This window comes from Capricornis sumatraensis, chromosome 11 (genome assembly GCF_032405125.1).
Source record: "Capricornis sumatraensis isolate serow.1 chromosome 11, serow.2, whole genome shotgun sequence".
In the NCBI taxonomy this organism is placed as follows: Eukaryota; Metazoa; Chordata; class Mammalia; order Artiodactyla; family Bovidae; genus Capricornis; species Capricornis sumatraensis.
Window position 1 is genome coordinate 27,710,542 of NC_091079.1, and position 20,341 is coordinate 27,730,882.

The 20,341-nt window shown below is 48.0% G+C and overlaps 1 protein-coding gene across 1 annotated transcript in view; it reads right to left on the reverse strand.

The window, feature by feature from the left end:
- Positions 1 to 3,079: 3,079 nt before the first annotated feature.
- Positions 3,080 to 20,341, reverse strand: part of TG (thyroglobulin) — a 231,022-nt gene continuing 213,760 nt past the window's right edge. Inside the window, exons 46-48 of the mRNA XM_068983946.1 lie at positions 5,901 to 6,035; positions 4,355 to 4,545; positions 3,080 to 3,198 (exon numbers count right to left, since the gene is read on the reverse strand). Coding sequence (XP_068840047.1) covers positions 3,080 to 3,198; positions 4,355 to 4,545; positions 5,901 to 6,035 — 445 coding nt within the window. The remainder of the gene's footprint in view (positions 3,199 to 4,354; positions 4,546 to 5,900; positions 6,036 to 20,341) is intronic.

Below are 20,341 nucleotides of genomic sequence, written 5' to 3' on the forward strand. Positions count from 1 at the left end.
TCACATTCCTGGGCTCATAACCCCTTCCTCCATCTTCAAAGGGGCTTCCCAGGTGGCTCGGTGGTAAAGGAATCCACCTGCCAATGCAGGAGATACAGGAGATATGGGTTCGACCCCTAAGACAGGAAAATTGCCCGGGAAATAGCAATCCACTTCGGTATTCTTGTCTGAAAAACTCCATGGGCAGAGGGGCCTGGCAGGCTACAGGTCACAAGAGTTGGACACAACTTAGCAGCTAAAAACAATAAAAACCAAAACCACCTTGGGCGTCCCAGATGGCACTAGTAGTAAAGAATCCACCTGCCAACGCAGGAGAGGCAAGAGATGAGGTTAGATTCCTGGGTTAGGAAGGTCCCCTGGGGTAGGAAACGGCAGCCCACACCAGTATTTTTGCCTGGAAAATCCCATGGTCAGAGGAGCCTGGAGGGCTACAGTCCAGGGGGTCTGGTAGAGTCAGCAAAGAGTCAGACATAACTAAGCGACTGAGCAATGCAAATGTGGATATGAACTTATTTGGAAATATGGGATTTGCATATGCAATCATGGATCTCAAGATAAGATCATTTTGGATTCAGAGTGTCCTTGTAAGAGAAAGGAGAGGCAGGTTTGATGCGCAGGGAAGTCCGTGTGAGGACAGAGGCAGAGATGGCAGGGAGCCCCCAGTCGTTAGTCACCAGAAGCTGGGGGAGGAGCATGAAATGGATTATCCTTCAGGGCCTTAGAGACAGTGGCTCTGCTAGCCCCTTCGTGTTGGATTCTGGCTTCTAGAACTGAAATCATTTACTGCTGTCGCTTTAATGCCACCCCCCTGACCCTTTACGGTAGTGTGTGACAGCAGCCACAGGGAGCAAACAGAGATCGCATCCACTCCCACCTCTGGATCCCCCAGGAGACCCAAACAAGGCCTGGAAAGGCAGAGCACGCCTCCTGGGGCTGTGCCGCCTGCCCCTGCCCCCTGTCTGAGCCCCAGGCCCGGTAACCTGCTCCTCAATTAAGGGTACCTGGATCCACCAGGGCCATGACCCCTGGCACTGGGGCAGTTGGGCTTATCGGATTTCACAGTCCACACTGGACTGAGGAAGTAAAGAGGTGCTTCAGGCCAACTCCAACCCTGGGCCAAGAAAGAATGGCCCCAAGGCTGAGAGGGTAGGATCAACTCTCACGGTCTTGGGAGCAAAGCTAATTTTGTGGCAGAGTGACAGCTCTCTACCCAACAACTATGTCTCCACTTGTCTCAGCTAACTGCACCCCAGCTTTGCTGGAACAGCAACATCTATTATAGGAAACAAGTCATGCCTAGTCTAATCAGATCATGGTAAGCCCATTCCCTACTGTCTAAAAGTCTAAAGTAACTGGTCTAAAAGTGAGAACACAATTCCATTATGGACAATGAGATGTAAAAGGAAATCTGCTAGGAATTTCCAGGAAAGATTTTCCTCCAAGAAAAGAAAGAAGCACTTGAAGGCAAGGCCCTTGGTACTCTGTCCTGCTTACTTCCAGCATGGGATGCTATCAGGAGGGGATGTGATGTCTGGAGCTGTGGCAGCCATATTATGTTAGTGAAGTGAACCATCATCCATGGACTGAAGATAGCAAAGAGGAAGGCTACACAGAGTCTGGGTCCTTGATTGCATCACTGAGCCATTGGTCAATCTTGGGACTACTTGCCTCTGGAAGTATCCTTTAGTTAAAGCACTGCAGTTGGGTACTTGTTTACTTACATGGAACCATCTATGCAAAAAAAAAAAAAAAACAACAACAACCTATAATGCTGATTAGAGGTCACCTGGGGTTTCAGGGCTATCAGTAGGCTTTTACAAGACACACAGACTTATCTGAAGTCCAGGAAGCACAGGGAAACAGAAATCAGAAGACTTGAGTTGAACTCTGATCCTCCACCTCTCCCCTGCATGAATTTAGGCACCATATAAGCCTTTCTGAGCTCCGCCTTCCACATCTGCAGAATGGGAGTGATAGTCCCAACATATGAATATTCACTGGCTTTGGTCTGAGTTCAAATGAGATGACGTGTGAATACCACTTGTGACATGTCATGTAAACGACAGACTGTGAACCAGCTCCACCTGCTTCAACTTTGGGTTAATTGTGTGTGTGTATAGAGTGGGGGAGCGAGGGGAGAGAAACAGGAGAGAGAGAGAAAGGTTGGGGTGGGGGTGAGGGATCTAAACAGGAGATAACAGAAGATTTGCCTTCATAAGTATGTCCCACAGGAGGTGAATGATAAAATCGGGTGCTTACCTGGGAACGCAAGTCAACCAAAAGCTAGGGAGAATTCTGCATCCTTGCACTTCTTTCCTGTCACAGTCAGGTCCTGTCACCTCTAATTTCTGAAGGGTTCCTGGATCTGTACCTTTCCCCACTCCCACCCCATCCTCTCTGCCTCCATCCAGACCTCACCACCTCTCATTCAGAATACTGTCCCAGCCTGAGTTGGCCTCCCACCTCCGTTTTGGAATCTTCACAAGAGAATTCTTTCCAGCACACAGGTGAGACTGTCTTCTTCTGGGGTTTGCCCTAGATAGATCCCCATTCCCTGGGTCACTGCTGACCTGCCTGCCTCTCCTTCTGGAGGGGAGGGTCCTTGCCCCCCTCCACTCCCATTACCCTGCACAGGGCTTGGTGCAAAGGGGATGCTCCATCAATATTTGTCAGAAGGAAACAGCACCTGGGATTCAAACCTTGGGAGGATAAGGACATAGTTTGGTGTCTCCCAAGTGAGTGAGTGAGTGAAGTCGCTCAGTCGTGTCCATCTCTTTGCGACCCCATGGACTGTAGCCTACCAGGCTCCCCTATCCATGGGATTCTCCAGGCAAGAGTACTGGAGTGGGTTGCCATTTCCTTCTCCAGGGGATCTTCCTGACCCAGGGATTGAACCCAGGTGTCCTGCATTGCAGGCAGATGCTTTACCCTCTGAGCCACAAGAATCCCTGGTGTCTCCCAAGGACTGTCTGAAATTAATGAATCTGAGTCACCAATGCTTTTCTGCATGTAGACACTTTATTGATAGCGGCTATGTTGGAGAATAAGGTGTCCAGGGTGGCATTTGGGATGGGGCTGGTCACTTGCTGTAGGTCTTGGAGGCTAACTCTGGGAGACCCAGGAGGTCCTCTGTCAGCCCAGAGCCAGCCAGCTGGTCCTCCTCTTCGCTCTCTGCTGACAGCCCATCCTTAGTTTCATCTGAAATAGGACAGACAAGGCTGGTCCAACCTGGATCCGATTTCTCCCTCATCTCTTCCCCTATGACCCAAAAGAGACCCCAGTCTTTGATGGGAGCTCCCTAGTGATGCCCCTCCAGAGGGAGATTTCTGGGGCGGGGCACCAGACTTATAGCCTGACTCCAGGGATATACTAAGAGCATGATGGCCTTCAGTTCATCAATTGAGAAGATAAAATCAGAGTTGAGGACTTCCCCTGCAGTCCAGTGGTTAAGAATCTGCCTGCCGACGCAGGGCGCACGGTTCGATGCCCGGTCTGGGGAGATTTCACATACTGCAGAGCGAGGAAGCCCATGTGCCACAGTCACTGAGCCTATGACTCACAACTGCTGTGCCCATGCCTCCTGGAGCCTGTGCTCCGCGAGGAGAAACTGGCACACCGCAGCTAGGGAAAGCCCGAGCAGCTACGAAGACCCAGCACAGCCAAAACAAATAAACTAACAATAATAATAAAAAGCAGAGTTGCGAGTCTAAAATGTATGTTGGCCAAGCTGCTTCCCTGCTGAGCACTCCAGCCTTTCGCTCTCCACAGGAGGAGCTCCTGTCAAGCTGAAAACCTCAGCTCCAGTGTCACCTCCCCCAGGAAGCCTTCCCAGAGGCTCCAGGGAGATGCCAGCCCTCGCTCCCTTGGGACCTCCCTAGTGAGGGGTCAGGCTTCCATCATGGCACCACAAAGCGGAATGGCATTCGTTGGTTATGTCACTCACTCCCCAACTTTTCCGGAAGCTTCTGCACCGCTCTCTCTGTCCCCAGTGTCCTCATGATTCACTTCCTCTCAGCACCTTTGCAACAGGAAGTTCTCTTCGACAGGAAGAGATGAAATGCCCACTTCTCCCCTGGCAGAAAGCCCTTTCTAAGCTGTTTCAGCCAGGCCTCCGAGGGCAGCGAGTAGGAAGTTCAAGGTCTCTCCCCACAAGTGCTGCCTGCCGGTGGCTCCCTTCTCAACCCTCCCAGCCCTCCCAACCCCGGGCCCCCCAGGGTCTTCTCACTGTGCCGCCATCAGAACAGGAGGCCTCGGCAAAGAGGACCCACTCCTCCTGCCTCCAAACTGTGAGCCCCTCACGGGAAGGGGCGATGTCAATGGCATCCCAGGGGCCCGGCGACCCCCTGCTCCCCACCTGCCGAGGCCTTCAGAGACTGGATGTACTTGGACCAGAAGGAGCAGTCGGCTTTTTTCAGGCCCTGTCGGTTGGGGAGCAGGACACTGAGCTCCTTGTAGCTCTCTGCGCCATCACGGGGGACAAAGTCAGGCCAGGGGGCTGCAAATTCAGGTGCTCTCCTGGAGAACTCATGAGGGTAGTTGGGATTTCTGGGGAAATGAGAAGAAAGCAACACCCATGAGGAACGATGCTCTTTCCTTTCATCATCTGAGATCACTGCCCGCTTGCACACAGTCTCTGAGGACCTAGTCACACATCTTTAGGTGTTGGAGCAGGAGTTGAAAACCCGCCCCATCTGATTCCAGGGCTGTGCTCTGAACAGCTGTGTTACACATGAGTAAAGACACAGAGGCCCTGACTCACCCCTCTTAGGCCATTTCTGCAAGAGGAAAACATGTGAGTTCAGGACCCAGCAGTGTTTCCCAGGACCTAGCCCTGCCCTTCTGACTTTCTGATTGCTCAGGAGGTCACATGTCCTTTTCAATTCTGGTGATCTTTGCTCTGCCAGTGTCTGGAATGCCTTTGTTTGCCCAAGGCCTGGGCAGGTAGGTGGGCCTGGAGCTGGACAAACTTGTTGGCCACCTACAGGTCAACTCGTCCTTTGAAGTTTCCAGGGGGCTGAGCACTGAGCTCGGTGAGCGCTGCTGGTCTGGTGTAAAGGGACAGAGGTAAACCACAGGGGGGCGGGCAGTGAAGCAGGAACTGGCTCCAGAAGAAGGAATGGTGAGCACACTAGCTGGGCTAGAATAGAGGTGTGTGGGAAGGCTGGGGGGAGACAAGGAAGGGTCTTGAGCACTGGAACTTCATTTGATCTTCTAAGATGGCAGTCCTGCACTTGGGGTGATTCTGCCTTCCAGGGGGCATTTGGTAATGTCTGAGATATTTTTGTTTTCATAAATGGAAGGATTGATGATGAAGCTAAAGCTCCAAAATTTTGACCACCTGATGCGAAGAGCCGACTGCTTAGAAAAGACCTTGATGCTGGGAAAAATTGAGGGCAAGAGGAAAAGGGGGTGGCAGAGAATGAGATGGTTGGATGGCATCATCAACTCAATGGACATGAGTTTGAGCAAACTCTGGGAGATAGTGAAGGACAGGGAAGCCTGGCATGCTGCAGTCCATGGGGTGGCAAAGAGTCGGACACGACTGAGTGGTTGAACAGCAACAACATAACTGGAACACGGGTGAGGTGCTCCTAGCCTCTAGTGGATGGAGGCCAGGGATGCTGCTAGACAGCCTAGAACGCCTAGGACGCCCTGCCACAAAGACTCACCCAGACCAGTGTCAACAGTGCTGAGGGTGAGAAAGTCTACAGTCATCCAAGGGAGCACACGATTGGGATGTTTCTGTACCAAGGTCACTTTGGATGGAAGGGGAGGTTGAGTCAGGGAGACCACTGGCAGGGAGGCAAGGGTGAGTCCGTCAGTGCAAAGTGTGACCTTTGCGTTCAGAGGGAGGGGAAGGGATGCACACGACAGCCTCCAGGTGCACACGGTCCACTCACCCGGATCGGATGAAGTTGGAAAAATATTGCATGATTTTCAGGGAAAGGCTTTTCTCCTCCAGAGTAAACTGCCCCTTGTAGGCAGGGTAGAAGGGAAGTCCAAAGGCATACAGAACATCTGTCAGCAATTCCAAGCTGGGAAAACACACAGAAACAAAAGTTACAAGAAAAAACAAAAGTTAAAGGAATATTAAACTGCTGGAAGAACCCACATGAGCCAAAATCCAGTATTCATGCCCCAGTGAAGATTTTCTCTCTTTATGTCTTAGATTCCTGTGTGGTGCTTAGTTGAGTTGAGATTTTGCTTGGCCCTTAGTCCAGTGGCCTCTTGGGCAGATCCTCGGCACATAGGTTGAAGAGTACCCAACCCTGAGAATGCAACTCCCTGGAGACATCTGTAAGACTAAGCAATTTTCTAAGACAATGTTCTCTTGACTGCATTCCATGATACTTAGAACACTATCAATTGAACATCTGTTTGTTCAAAGTAACTTGTGTTTTCAACCCCTTCCTGTGCTAGTCCTTATAATCATACATGGTTTATACTCTCCAACTCTTTTCCAGCTTGACACTCATCCATGTAACCCATTCAGTACAATGCCTGGCACATAACTGGTCAATAATACATATACTACGCTTAACCGGAGATCTGGATGGATGTGAGAGTTGGACTGTGAAGAAAGCTGAGCACCGAAGAATTGATGCTTTTGAACTGTGGTGTTGGAGAAGACTCTTGAGAGTCCCTTGGACTCCAAGGAGATCCAACCAGTCCATTCTAAAGGAGATCAGTCCTGGGTGTTCTTTGGAAGGACTGATGCTAAAGCTGAAACTCCAATACTTCAGCCACCTCATGCAAAGAGTTGACTCATTGGAAAAGACTCTGATGCTGGGAGGGATGGGGGGCAGGAGGAAAAGGGGACAACAGAGGATGAGATGGCTGGATGGCATCACTGACTCGATGGACATGAGTTTGAGTGAACTCCGGGAGATGGTGATGGACAGGGAAGCCTGGCGTGCTGCAATTCATGGGGTTGCAAAGAGTCGGACACGACTGTGACTGACTGAAATGAACTGAACTGAATAAGCAGCAGGCAGGAGGGAATAAAGATTTGGAAGCCCAATGAGTGGTTGAAATGGACTGAGCTGGCAATGGGGAGACAAGTTCAGTGGTACACAGGTCCATGGGAGTGAGTGCTGGGAGAAAGGCTGGAGGGACTTTACAGCAGTATAGTAGAGAATCTGACTTTTCCCAAGAAGTCTGGCCCATGCCCTCTGGTGGCTGGGAAGTAATCCATGCCATACCGATGTGAGTGTCTTTCTTTAGGGCAGCACTTTGTTGGCCATGCTGGACCTCCCTTAAATGTAGCCGTATCAACACAGGGGCTGGCCATGCCGGATCAACCACGTGCCTTAGTGTGGGGGCTCTGGGCCATATGGTAACACTCAACCTGGAGACTGAGGTTAACCACACGGGCAATCAATGAAGCAGTCAATCACGTAAAGGGGCTCCTATCAAACCTCTGAGCACCATTTGAAGGCACCTCCCTGGTGGACACCACTCTGGGTACATCTTTGTTGTTGTTCAGTTGTTAAGTTGTGCCTGACTCTTTGCCGCCCCATGGACTGCAGCATGTCAGGCTTCCCGATCTTTCACTATCTCTCAGAGTTTGCTCAAACCCATGTCCATCAAGTCAGTGATGCCATCCAACCATCTCATCCTCTGTCGCCCCTTTCTCCTCCTGTCTTCAATCTTCCCCAGCATCAGGGTCTTTTCTAACGAGTTGGTTCTTCACATCAGGGGGCCAAAGTACTGGAGCTTCGCTTTCACATCAGTGTCCAGAGCAGGGCCCTCCCGATTCCACGGGGAGAGGGCAACAGCAGAGCTTCGCGTGAGGAAGCCCCGGGACTCTGCGCTCTGCCGCCCTTCCTTTGATCGTAATCTACATTCCTTCCTTGTGACGACCTCAACCATGACTACAGCAGCTTTCCCCTGAGGTCTGTGAGTCCTTCCAGGGAATTTTCAAACCAGAGGGTAGTTTGGGGAACCCTCCAAATTTGCACTTGTCTTCAGAAATGAGCGAGGTCTTATGGCGAGGCCGTGTTCTCTGACCTTGCACTTGGCCCAATTTATCACGAGAGCCAACTTCTTAACTCTATAGACGAGGAAGATGAAGTTCAGAGAGGTTTCCTGACTTACCCAGAGACAGCAGGAACTTGAAAAGCAGAGTTGGGCCAAGAGCCTTGCCAGGAAGGCATGATGTTAACAGAAGACCTGAGGGGAGTGGCCCAAGGACACTGTCCCTGGTCCTGGCTCCTCTACTCTCAAGCCGAGCGATTTCCCAAAAATTGCCTGACCTCCCTGATTTCCTGTTTTGTCATCTGGGGAACGAGTGTGAAATACCTACTCTGCACATGGCTGCAGTGAAGTCTGAAATACGGGGGATGTGGTAGGTACCTGAACGCTTGGCCCACTTCTTTCTCATTCTCCTTCCAGATTTAATCAACCATCTTTGAGGTGTCAGTGGCATCTCTGAACAGGGGTACAGAGTCACCAGTGATTCTCATCAGCGCTGGTACCATGGGCAGATATGCCCAGTGCTGGTCCTGGGAAAGGGCTTAGATTACATGACTCCCAGGTAAAGGCAATTTGTACAGAGACTGAACTGCTCTAAAGCAAGAAGCAAAGCTGTGTGACTAGACAGTGTGACTCTGAGTAACCCACTGTGATGACCCCAGAGATGGGAAGGGAGACCACCCTCAAGATGAGGGATGTGAAGGGGGACATTTCAAGCACAGAAGGGGCCTTCTCTGCTGTTCCTCACCTGCTTAGGCTGGGAACTGCAGTGACTCACGGGCCTGAGGTGGGGCTGGGGGCCCGGCACCTGGTCTAGCCTGGGGACTTCCTAGGGGCTCGAGAGCCAGAGTGCCTCCTGTGACCATCAGACTTATCAGCAGGCATACATGTGACTCTCAGCAGGGCATAGAAGAATGACATGCTACTGAGTCACTCAGCTGAGACCCTGCTCTATCTGTCACTTGTCACCCACATAACTTTAGATGAGTCATTTGATGTCTTTGAGGCTGAGTTTCTTCATCGTGAAATACAGACCAGTGCATCCATGGCACGTGGAGGCTATTAAAACAAGTGTTTCACAAATTCTGGGAACTAGTGTGATTATGGTTTTTATTGTTCAGCAGCTAAGTCGTGTCCAACACTTTGTGACCACAAGGACTGCAGCATGCCAGGCTCCCCTGTCCTCCACTATCTCCAGAAGATTGCTCAGATTCATATCAATTGAGTCCGTGATGCTATCTACCTACCTCATTCTCTGGTACCCCCTTCTCCTCCTGCCTTCAATCTTTCCCAGCACCAGTTTCTTTTCCGATGAGTTGGCTCTTCGCATCAAGTGGCCAAAGTATTGGAGCTTCATCTTCAGTATCAGTCCTTCCAGTGAATATTCAGGGTTGATTTCCTTTAGGAATGATTGGTTTGATTCCTTGCTATCCAAGGGACTCTTAAGAGTCTTCTTCAGTATCGAAATTCAAAAGCATCAATTCTTTGGCACTCGGTCCAACATTCACATCCATACATGACTACAGGAAAAACCATCGCTTTGAGTACATGGACCTTTGTTGGCTAAGTGATGTCTCTGCTTTTTAATAGGCTGTCTAGGTTTGTCATAGCTTTTCTACCAAGGAGTAAGCATCTTTTAATTTCATGACCACAGTCACCATCCACAGTGATTCTGGGGCCCAAGAAAAGAAAATCTGTCACTGTTTCTGGTGCCTGTATGAAAGGCATCATAGAAGGAACATGAGACAGTGTGAGCCCCCAGGACCAATGGCACTCAGAATAACAGTCCTAAGGGGTGATGTCTCTTTGCAGCTGTTGTCAGGTACCCCGATCCTCTCAGAACCAAGGTAAGCTTTCCTTCAGTCCTGAGCAGGGAGGAGGAAGTGACACCAGAATTTATAGGTTCTGGGACCCGAAGAGCCAAGCCCCTTGTTTGGTGACAAAACATTCACGGTCAAGCTCAGACAAAGCCCAGAGTCTGCAGTCCCCACCTGGACCGTTCAGTGGCCAGCTCTCCTCGGCGCCTGTTCAACTACCATTTCCCGAGCACCTGTGACATGCCAGAGACTGTGGTTGATCTTTGATCAGCAACATTAAGGACCAGCCAGGAAGTAGGAGTAAGCACCTGCATCGTTTGCAGGTGACGACCCAAGGCCCAGAAAGGTGATACGTCACAGGAGAGCCGGAAGTGTGTGTTAGAATGACTTCTGCATTTTACAGACAAAGAGTCCGAAGGTCAAGGAGCTTCATGTGATTTCCCCAAGGACAAGCGGTGGTTGGTTATAGAACAGTGAGCTACTCAGCTTTTCTGAGCCCCGGAGAAAACCGGAAGTTTGGGAACCACTCCAGTGCATGCTCATTAAGGTCTTTCGGCTCTGGTCCTGTGAAAGGCATGAGAACTGAGACCAGAGGAACTGAGGGCCACATCTGAAGGGATGAGGGACATTGGTGATCTCTACACAAGCCAGTCACCAGCTGATCTCTTTGGGAACCATTGCTGGAGTAGGCTGGGAAGATAGATTAGAACAGAAATCGCAGGGTGGCTGCAATTATCCGGTAGGGACAGAAGGCTGCTTCCTTTAACAGACTGCACCCTGCTCCCCCATCCCCACCCTGGCCCTGACCTTACCTTCTAGCCGACCTGCTCACCTAAAATCTGCTGGATTTGCAGGGAGGCTAAGCCTGCATTCCAGCGAGTCAAAAGCAAAGTCACATTTCGGAGACTATTCACACACAATCTCCTGACCTGAGCTCTGCTTCCAGCATAAGGGAGGCATCACACATGAATGCCAGGGCTTCTTAGGGAGCAGGACTGAGGTGCTGTCCTCAGAGAAACACACTTGTTTCTGGGCCCTGTGGACACAGTGACCTGCGCTGGGGAGCAGGGGGGAGGAATGGGTAGGATCTTTCTTGACATAAACAGGCCACATGTTTGCCTTCTGGAGGTTGAAGAGGGTTGGCTGCTGAAAGGCCATTGCTCCAGCCTAAGTAACTGGATTGATCTGAGTTTCTATCCTTGTTGTTCTGACTGCAGGAGGAAGTTTGTTGACCTCATCCCCATAAAATACACTCCTTTTCTTATCTTTAGCCAGCATCTCTCTCGACAACTTCCTCCAAAGGAAATTAGGGAACACGAAGGAATAAAAGTCCTTCTGCTTCTCAGGCCTTTTCTTTTTTTTTTGAAGGGTTGTTAAATAACGTACAAATAGAAGCTTACCAGTATGCTTCTCTTTGTGCAAATCTAATATGCAAAAGTTCAGATTCTGCCCATGAATTAATCAAGAAGTAATTATATGCTTTGGCCTGTGTTTTACAAAAGGATTCCCTATACAATACTTAAAATAACACAGCCCCATCCATGGCTCCAGATGAAATAGTTGCAATATTTCCATAGCTCCCTAAAGCCCAGCAGAGCTGGATAATATATGCTTTGGCAATTCAGGCGACACTTTCAAAGGACTTGCTGGATTAACCTGGACATTTCATTCCCTACATAAGGCATAACAACTGTTGCTCAGAAAAGGCTGAACTTTCCTGGCCCAACACATCTATTCTCACCAGGAAGTTATGTGTCTAGCAAGAGCCAACTGTGTTCCTCGCTAATCTGTTTGTGCCTGTTATAGTTCTCACTGTAATTACAGAGCTGAATTAAATGCATTGCATATTTCGTGGATGCCCCACTTTCAAGAAACCAAAAGTGGACATCACAGAGCTTGCATTATGGTTTTGGTTTTGCACAAATTTCAAAGAGAGAATTCCAAACTGTGTTTTTCTACTCAAACTTTTGACCCTGCACGAAGCATGGCAAGTAAATGTACGTTTATATGCTTACAGTTCAAATTAAATGTTTAAGGCATATACATACCTTATTCATTTTTCACAAGTTCCCATTTTCGTTAACTTTCTTAACTAAATGATCATAATATTGGATAACAGGGTTTCCAATGGTTTTTAGTGAGTTGTGTCATGAATGTGAAAGAAAAGACCAATGTGCATTCTACATAATCTTAAAAATCTCCAATGCCTTTCTATCATACTCAGATACAATAATATCTCTGCCTGCCACAGCTTGCAAACTCCTATGTGAACTGCAAGACCCCATCTTTTTCTCCCACATCTCCAACTACTCTCCTCCTCTTCAAAAGACTTCAGTTCTCCATCCCTCTTTATCCTCAGACATGTCAAGCTTTTTTCCTTTTTTCTTCCTACTGCCATTATCCAAACTGATTCTACTTATTTATCATCTGTTCTTTGCAACCTATTCTTAGACCCTTATCAGCCTTACCCCTGACTATAGTGTTAGTCCCAAGAGTGTAGCCCTTCTCTGTCTTACCAGTTGCTCTATCTCTAGGATTTTCATCTCAGAGAAATGAGATCTGGGGCATAGAAGATAGTAGTTATTTCTTGGATCAGTGTTTAAAAGGATGCATAGCACAAGCCCTTATATATCATGAGGTTGGCTTCAGTCTCAGAAAATGATTTACTTCCATCTTTACTGGGAAATTATCTTGTTAATCACACAGGATGTAGCCAGGCCAAGGGACTCAGTTCAAGAATTCAGCCTCTTAATATTTTCTTTGGTTTGCTAATTTCAACTAATCCACCAAGACACAGCAACTAGAAAGATAAGACTACGAATCTGGAATGTCAAAGGCCCCTGGAATGCACAGAAACATCTAGAATGCACATGCAGTGGTGTACAAAATGTCTTGAGTTTGAAATTGATGGCTTTGTTTTTCCAGGGTTGGGACAACTTGTGAAGGAGGAACATAAATGCTTCGTTAGTCATTTTTTTTTTTCCTCAGACCTTATTTTTCCTAAAAGGAAAATAACCCAAATACTGACCAGCTACAATATGCCAAGTTTTTAATGTATATTGACGGGAATCTTCACACTATGAGGCAGAAGTAACTAAACCCATTTTCTAGGTGAGGAAACTGAGGCAAAGGAACTTGCTCAAATGCAGCAGCTAACAAATGGAAGAGACAGGATTAACATCCTCGTTGGTTTAACGTCCAAGGATGTGTTCTTCTACGCTCAATTGCTTCTTCCAAAGGTATAGAACAGTCCAGCATCCTATGTGGAGCTTGGAAAGGTGTTTAATCCCAACAGTCCGACCCCACCGCCCATTCAAAGTCAAGTCTCAGCTCTCTAAAATGTCTTCTGTACTGCAGAGACACGGAAATCACATCTCAGGATCCTGGAGACCAAAAGCTTTGGAATAAGGACCTGAACAGAGCACACGATTCAAGTCTGACGGCTCACACAGTCCCGAGGTGAATTTCCCTGCGAATGATGACCTGACTGTACCTGCCAGGAAGCTTAAGATCATGGGCCTCAATCTGCTTTCTGAAGTGGCCACAGCAACCCTTTCGGTGGCCAGTTCCCCAAAACCACTTTATCTGTGGTTACTTTCTTCCTTGCACTTGCTCATTCCAACGTGGGTTCTCCCAGGATCATACATTAAACAGTATGGGTAGCACCTACTGAGTGCCAACTTTACGCCAGGCAGCAAGTTAGGCTGTTTGCATGCTTTGTTTTACTTGATCCCCACACACTCCTGTACGTCATCAGTACTATCACTAGCTCCATCTGCGGATGAGGAAACCGAAGCTCAGAGAGGCTGTCACCAACCAGAGGCACACAGTACAAGGCAGAACCAGGCTGAGCCCCCTAAGACAGGCAGTATCAGAGAAAACACCAATGCTCCCTGCTATGCTTGCTGGGGCCTGGAGAGGAACCCCCAAACCTGAGTCGGTCACAGGGGAGTCCTTTTGCTCATGAGTGGCAGAGAATAAAGTGGGGGCCTGTTCTGGGAAGATACTTGGCAAGTGTGTCCTTTGAGAAGAACTGGTTAGAGAGAAAGACATCAACCACAGTCAACAAGATGGTGAAGCCGGGACTGGCAGGGAGGGAAGAGTCCCCGCAGAGTGTGGGAGGTGATGCTTAGAGACAGCTGGGCAAGAGAGACAATGCCCATGGCCTGAGATGCAGGAGTGGACAGCAGGCCAGGGCCCTGCCTGATGTGACCACCAAAGAGAGCCTGTCAGCTCTCCAGGGCTTTGTAATAGAAGCACCAAAGGTTCTGGTTGGGTGGTATGCTGTGGTCTGCCTGAGACTCTGTGGGGCCAGACACAGTATCTGGGGGTGGGTTGGTCCTGTGCTTATTCAGGAATGGGGTCTGAGAAAGGGGTCGCCACTTCCCTCCAGTGCTGTTAGTGATAACTGCAGTTTTGAGGGATGCCAGAAGTGCTTATCAACTGAGGAGCATTTTGGCCCCCAAGGAAAGTGGCCATGTCTGGAGACATTTTTAGTTATCACAACTGGGAAGGTGCCTCTGGCATTGAATGAGTGGAGGTCAGAGTTGCCACTAAACTCTGCTAAACAGCATGCAATGCACAGGATAGGCTCCACACCAAAGAGTTATCCAGCCGGAAATGTCAACAGTGTTCAAGTTGAGACACCCTAGATTATAGTCACCACTGAAACTTCCTCTTCCTGAAACAATAGGCTATATAGATGGAGCCATGGAGGAAACTGGCTCTAAATCTCTGCAGTGAGCAGCACTGAGCAAAAGAAACACTCTAAGTTGTGTTCACTTAGGTTCAGTCACTCAGGTGTGTCCGACTCTTTGTGATCCCATGGACTGCAGCACGCCAGGCTTCCCTGTCCTTCACCAACTCCTGGAGCTTGCTCAAACTCATGTTCATTGAATCAGTGATGCCATCCAACCATCTCATCCTCTGTCATCCCTTCTCCTCCTGCCTTCAATCTTTCCCAGCATCAGGGTCTTTTTCAGTGAGTCAATTCTTCCCATTAGGTGGCCAGAGTATTGGAGTTTCAGCTTCAACATCAGTCCTTCCAATGAATATTCAGGACTGATTTCCTTTAGGATGGACTGGTTGGATCTCCTTGCAGTCCAAGGAATTCTCAAGAGTCTTCTCCAACACTACAGTTCAAAAGCATCAATTCTTCAGCGTTCAACTTTCTTTATAGTCCAACTCTCACATCCACACATGACTACTGGAAAAACCATAGCTTTGACTAGACAGACATTTGTTGGCAAAATAATGTCTCTGCTTTTGAATATGCTATCTAGGTTGGTCATAACTTTTCTTCCAATGAACAAGCATCTTTTAATTTCATGCCTGCAGTCACCATCTGCAGTGATTTGGAGCCCCTCAAAAATAAAGTCTCTCACTGTTTCCATTGTTTCCCCATCTATTTGCCATGAGTAGATGGGATCAGATGCCATGATCTTAGTTTTCTGAATGTTGAGCTTTAAGCCAACTTTTTCACTCTCCTCTTTCACTTTCATCAACAGGCTCTTTAGTTCTCTGCTTTCTGCCATAAGGGTGGTGTCATCTGCATATCTGAGGTTATTGATATTTCTCCCGGCAATCTTGATTCTAGCTTGTGCTTCATCCAGCCCAGCATTTTGCATGACGTACTCTGTATATAAGTTAAATAAGCAGGGTGACAAGATACAGCCTTGACGTACTCCTTTCCCAATTTGGAACCAGTCTGTTCTTCCATGTCCAGTTCTAACTGCTGCTTCCTGACCTGCATACAGATTTCTCAGGAGGCAGGTCAGGTGGTCTGGTATTCCCATCTCTTTCAGAATTTTCCACAGTTTATTGTGATCCACACAGTCAAAGGCTTTGGCATAGTCAATAAAGCAGAAATAGATGTTTTTCTGAAACTCTCTTGCTTTTTTGATGATCCAGCAGATGTTGGCAATTTGATTTCTGGTTCCTCTGCCTTTTCTAAAACCAGCTTGAACATCTGGAAGTTCAGGGTTCACGTACTATTGAAGCCTGGCTTGGAGAATTTTGAGAATTACTTTGCTAGCATGTGAGATGAGTGCAATTGTGTAGTAGTTGGAACATTCTTTGATATTGCCTTTCTTTGGGATTAGAATGAAAACTGACCTTTTCCAGTCCTGTGGCCACTGCTGACTTTTCCAAATTTGCTGGCATATTGAGTGCAGCACTTTCACAGCATCATCTTTTAGGATTTGAAATAGCTCAACTGGAATTCCATCACCTCCACTAGCTTTGTCTGTAGTGATGCTTGCTAAGGCCCACTTGACTTCATACTTGGCTCTACATGAGTGATCACACCATCATAGTTATCTGGGTCATGAAGATCTTTTTTGTATCGTTCTTCTCTGTATTCTTGCCATCTTTTCTTAATATCTTCTGCTTCTGTTAGGTCCATACCATTTCTGTCCTTTATCGAGCCCATTTTTGCATGAATGTTCCCTTGGTATCTCTAATTTTCCTGAAGAGATCTCTAGTCTTTCCCATTCTATTGCTTTCCTCTATTTCTTTGCATTGATCACCAAGGAAGGATTCATGTCAATAGTTTTAAACAGTGTAAGTTGTGTTCTCATGTCAACAGTCTTGGAAGCACAGCTGCTGGACCAGATGCAGGTATTCTCTCCCTGAACCCTTCCAGTATCCCTATGGGACATGCACTATCACTCTCCCTTATACAGATGAAGATGCACTGAGGCTCAGAGAGGTTAAGCATCTTGTCCAAAGTCACAGCCAGCAAGTGGACTTAGCCATGGTAGGGACTCAGAAGTTTCAGGCTGAAGTAGGTGCAATTGAAAGAAAACTGGAGAAAGGGCAGGAGACAGGGTTTGAGTTCAGACTGCCACTTACTAACTCTGTAGCTGGCACATAACTCCAGTCTCCCCTGAGCATTTGTTTCTTTATCTGTAAGATGAGTTGGACAAAATCATCTTACATAGCTTGTGATTCTTTGAATCTGGATCTTAAAATTGCACCTTCCTCCCATACTGTAGATTTTCATTTCTTTGTCTCCTCCCTCATCCATTATGCCTATTCTTTCCTCACAGAATTTCAGAGATGTAAATCTCATCTACAATCCAGGTAAGCAGGTAGAGGACCAAGCAGCGCTGCGATCGATTGACAAGCGGCTGTGAGAAAGTGGTAATTTATTGTGTTTTGCTCTCTGGCTATGCCAGGAAAGCTAATACATGCTCACAGAAATGGAGGTACCAGACAGATGGCTGAAACCATAAGGCACGCACATATATTTTAAGTCTGTAGATCTGAGCCAGAAATAAACGAGACTGTGACAGCTCCAGGGCAGAATGAGGGAGATGTCTTTTCAGGCAGTAAAAGATAAACTTGCCAACAATTAAATGGGTTAGTTCCCGTGATTCATTCATTCATCTACTATATAGATGGAACCGTATTACGCTCGTTGTGGGAGAGATGATACATGCCTAGAAAAATGTCAAGAACACGTTTCGATGGACAAGAATAATCAGGCACTCTCACCATTTCCTGTTTACCAGGTCCCATTCTATACACAAATGATCATAGCAACCCTCTGAAGTAGACGCTCTTATTATTATTCCCATTTTCAGATGAAGAAACTGTCACCAAGCAGATTAAGTGACTTGCTTTAGATTCCTGAGCTAATAAGACAAGTTTCTAACAAGGCAGCTGGCCCAGAGTCCCTGCTCTAACCAGGACACTCTCTGCCTTTGTACAGTTAGCAACATATCTGTCTCTAAAACATATCAGTGACGCAGAGTCTCTTTGCCCCAAAATTCATAGAATGTGAGAGTCAGAAGGTGTCTTAAAGGTGACTGAGCCCAGACGTTTTTCCTCTCTCTCTAAACTGCATGCCCTTGAAATTTTCCTTGAAGCTCAGTTATTGAGATAAGGGGCTGGGGGGCTCAGATTACCCCCACCCTCTTCTTGCTGTCCTCCTCTCAGGGACCCTGGGTCCAGAGCTCTACAGAGCCCAGCTAAAACTAAGTACTCCTGACCTCTGTCATCACCTTACTCCCATTCTGCAGATGGCAAAACTAAGCCCCAAGGCGCCCATAAACTAGAGTGGAAAGGACACTTGCCCACCTGTTAAATGAGGTAGTTGGATCAGCTTCTGTCCTTCAGCATGGTTTCCTGAGCACCTACTATGCCTTTTCTGCGTCAGGAGGGTCTCTTGGCCCTGAGGTGCTGTGACTATAAAGACCCAGCAGGCACTTTGTGTTCTCATGCACAAACATGCCTTCCTTTCAAGGGAAGGTCTGCAGACCAGCCCTGCTTGTTGGTCCCTAGGAGGGTGTGCAGATGCTCTTCAGCAACACAGAGCACCAAACTGGCCACGGCAGTCTGAGGATATGTCTTGGACTCTGTTCAAGGATCACTCCTCCCAGGACCGCCCTGATCCCAAGTCCCAAACAGCCAGCTTTGAATCCTTGTCTCTCAGGAGCCTCCCCGGCAGGGCTGTCATATTACCAAGAGAGGGGTGGTGCTTCAGGTTGAATTCTGTCCCCGTTAAAAGACACGTTGGAGCCCCTGCCTCTAGGACCTCAGAATATGACCTTAATTGGGAACAAGGTCTTTGCAGAGATAACCAAGTTAAATGGAACTCCTTAGGGTGGGTCTTAGTCCAGTAGGACTGATGTCCTTACAAAAAGGAGAAATCTGCACATAGACGCACACTGGAAAGGTGCTCATCTACTAGCCAAGAAATGCCTGAGGCCCCCGGAAGCAGGGGGTGGGGTGGGGCTGGAGCAGAACATCCCCTCCAGCCTCCAGGGGGAGCATGGCCCTGCTCCCGCCTTGATTCCCGACTCTGGGCCTCCAGAACTGTTGTTCTAACCACCCCCAGGGAGGAAAAGAATTCAGATGGGGTCAAAGTATTACTTATTCTGGCTAGAATCCTATGGATCTTTTCATTATGCTTTGTTTTGATTGTTTCTGTCCTCATATAATAGGTGCAGTTCTTTTTTTTTTTTTTTTTGACACTTATGAATTCTGGAGTCCCAGCTACTGAGGTGGCTCAGTAGTAAAGAAAGAATCCACCTGCCAGTGTAGGGGACACAGGTTTGATCCCTGGCCTGGGAAGATCCCACATGCCTCAGGGCCTCTAAGCCTGAGTGCTGCAAATGCTGAAGTCCGTAGGCCCTAAAGCCAATGCAATGAGAAGCCTGCGCACCGCAACTAGAATAGCCCCTACTTGCTGCAACTAGAGAAAAAGCCCATACAGCGACAGAGACCCAGCACAGCCAAGAATAAATAAACACATGAAAAAAAATTATCAAAAACATTCTGAAATCCAAAAGTACACGCATGTGTTGAAGGCTTTTGATGAGCTTACTTCTGGAGGCTCACAGCTTCTGCTATAACCTCTACCTTAGAAGAGAGGTAGGCAGACCAGACTGAAGAAATGCACCGGGCACGAACTCCTGAGAGCCCTGGTATTTGGGAGGTGCTGCCAAGGCAGGCTCCACCAACGACTTCCCACGCCTGGCCCCCCCAGGACGCAGTGGCCACAGGGTTACGAGGCTCCCTTTCATCTTTGTCCAAACCCTCAACTGTCCTCACCACCCTCTTCCTTCTCTACTGACTGCCTTCTCAGCAGAATCCTCGCCTGACATGACTCCCCTTCCCACACCCTGGAGGCAGCTGCTTGACTCTAGGAAATGGAGCAGGCTGACAGCCTTCTAAGCAGAGAGACCGCACATTTTCATGGAGAGAGAACTCTGGGGCTCAGAGAAGCTGAGTAGCTCACTGTTCTATAACCAACCACAGCTTGTCCTTGGGGAAATCAGGTGAAGCTCCTTGACCTTCGGACTCTTTATCCATAAAATGCAGAAGGTCATTCCAACACTGCTGACCTCACAAAGATGGATGTTCTGTGTGTGTGTGTGTTAGTCGCTCAGTCGTGTCTGACTCTGCCACCCCATGGACCGTAGCCCGCCAGGCTCCTCTGTCCATGGGATTCTCCAGGCAAGAATACTGGAATGGGTTGCCATGCCTTTCTTGAGGGGATCTTCCCAACCCAGGGATCCAACCGGGGTCTCCTGCATTGCAGGAAGATTCTTTACCAGACATTCTGTGCAGTGTTACAAATTTAAAAACCTGTCAAGGGAAGCCAGGTAAACAGTGAGTGCTTGCTTAGGAAAACTAGAATATTTGGGAGACTGTAGTAGTTTCTTGTAGTTGCTGTAACAAATTACCGTAAACTCTGGTGACTTATAGCAACAGAAATGTGCTGTTTCATGGTTCTGGAGACAAAACCAGATTTATTGAGCCCAAATCCAGATGTGGGCAGGGCCATGGTGCCTCTGGAGGCTCCAGAGAAGAAGCCAGGTCTTATGCTTCCAACTCTGGTGGTGCTGGCATTTCTTGGCTTATATGTGGATCACTCAAGCTCTGCTTCCTCCTCTTCTATGCGTATCAAATCTCCCCACCTCCCTCTTATAAGGACACCTGTGAATGCATTTAGGATCCTTTGGGATAATTCAGGATAGTTTTTTTTTTTTTTCTTTTTGCATCAGGACCCCTAGTTTATTCACATCTACAAGCCCTTTTCT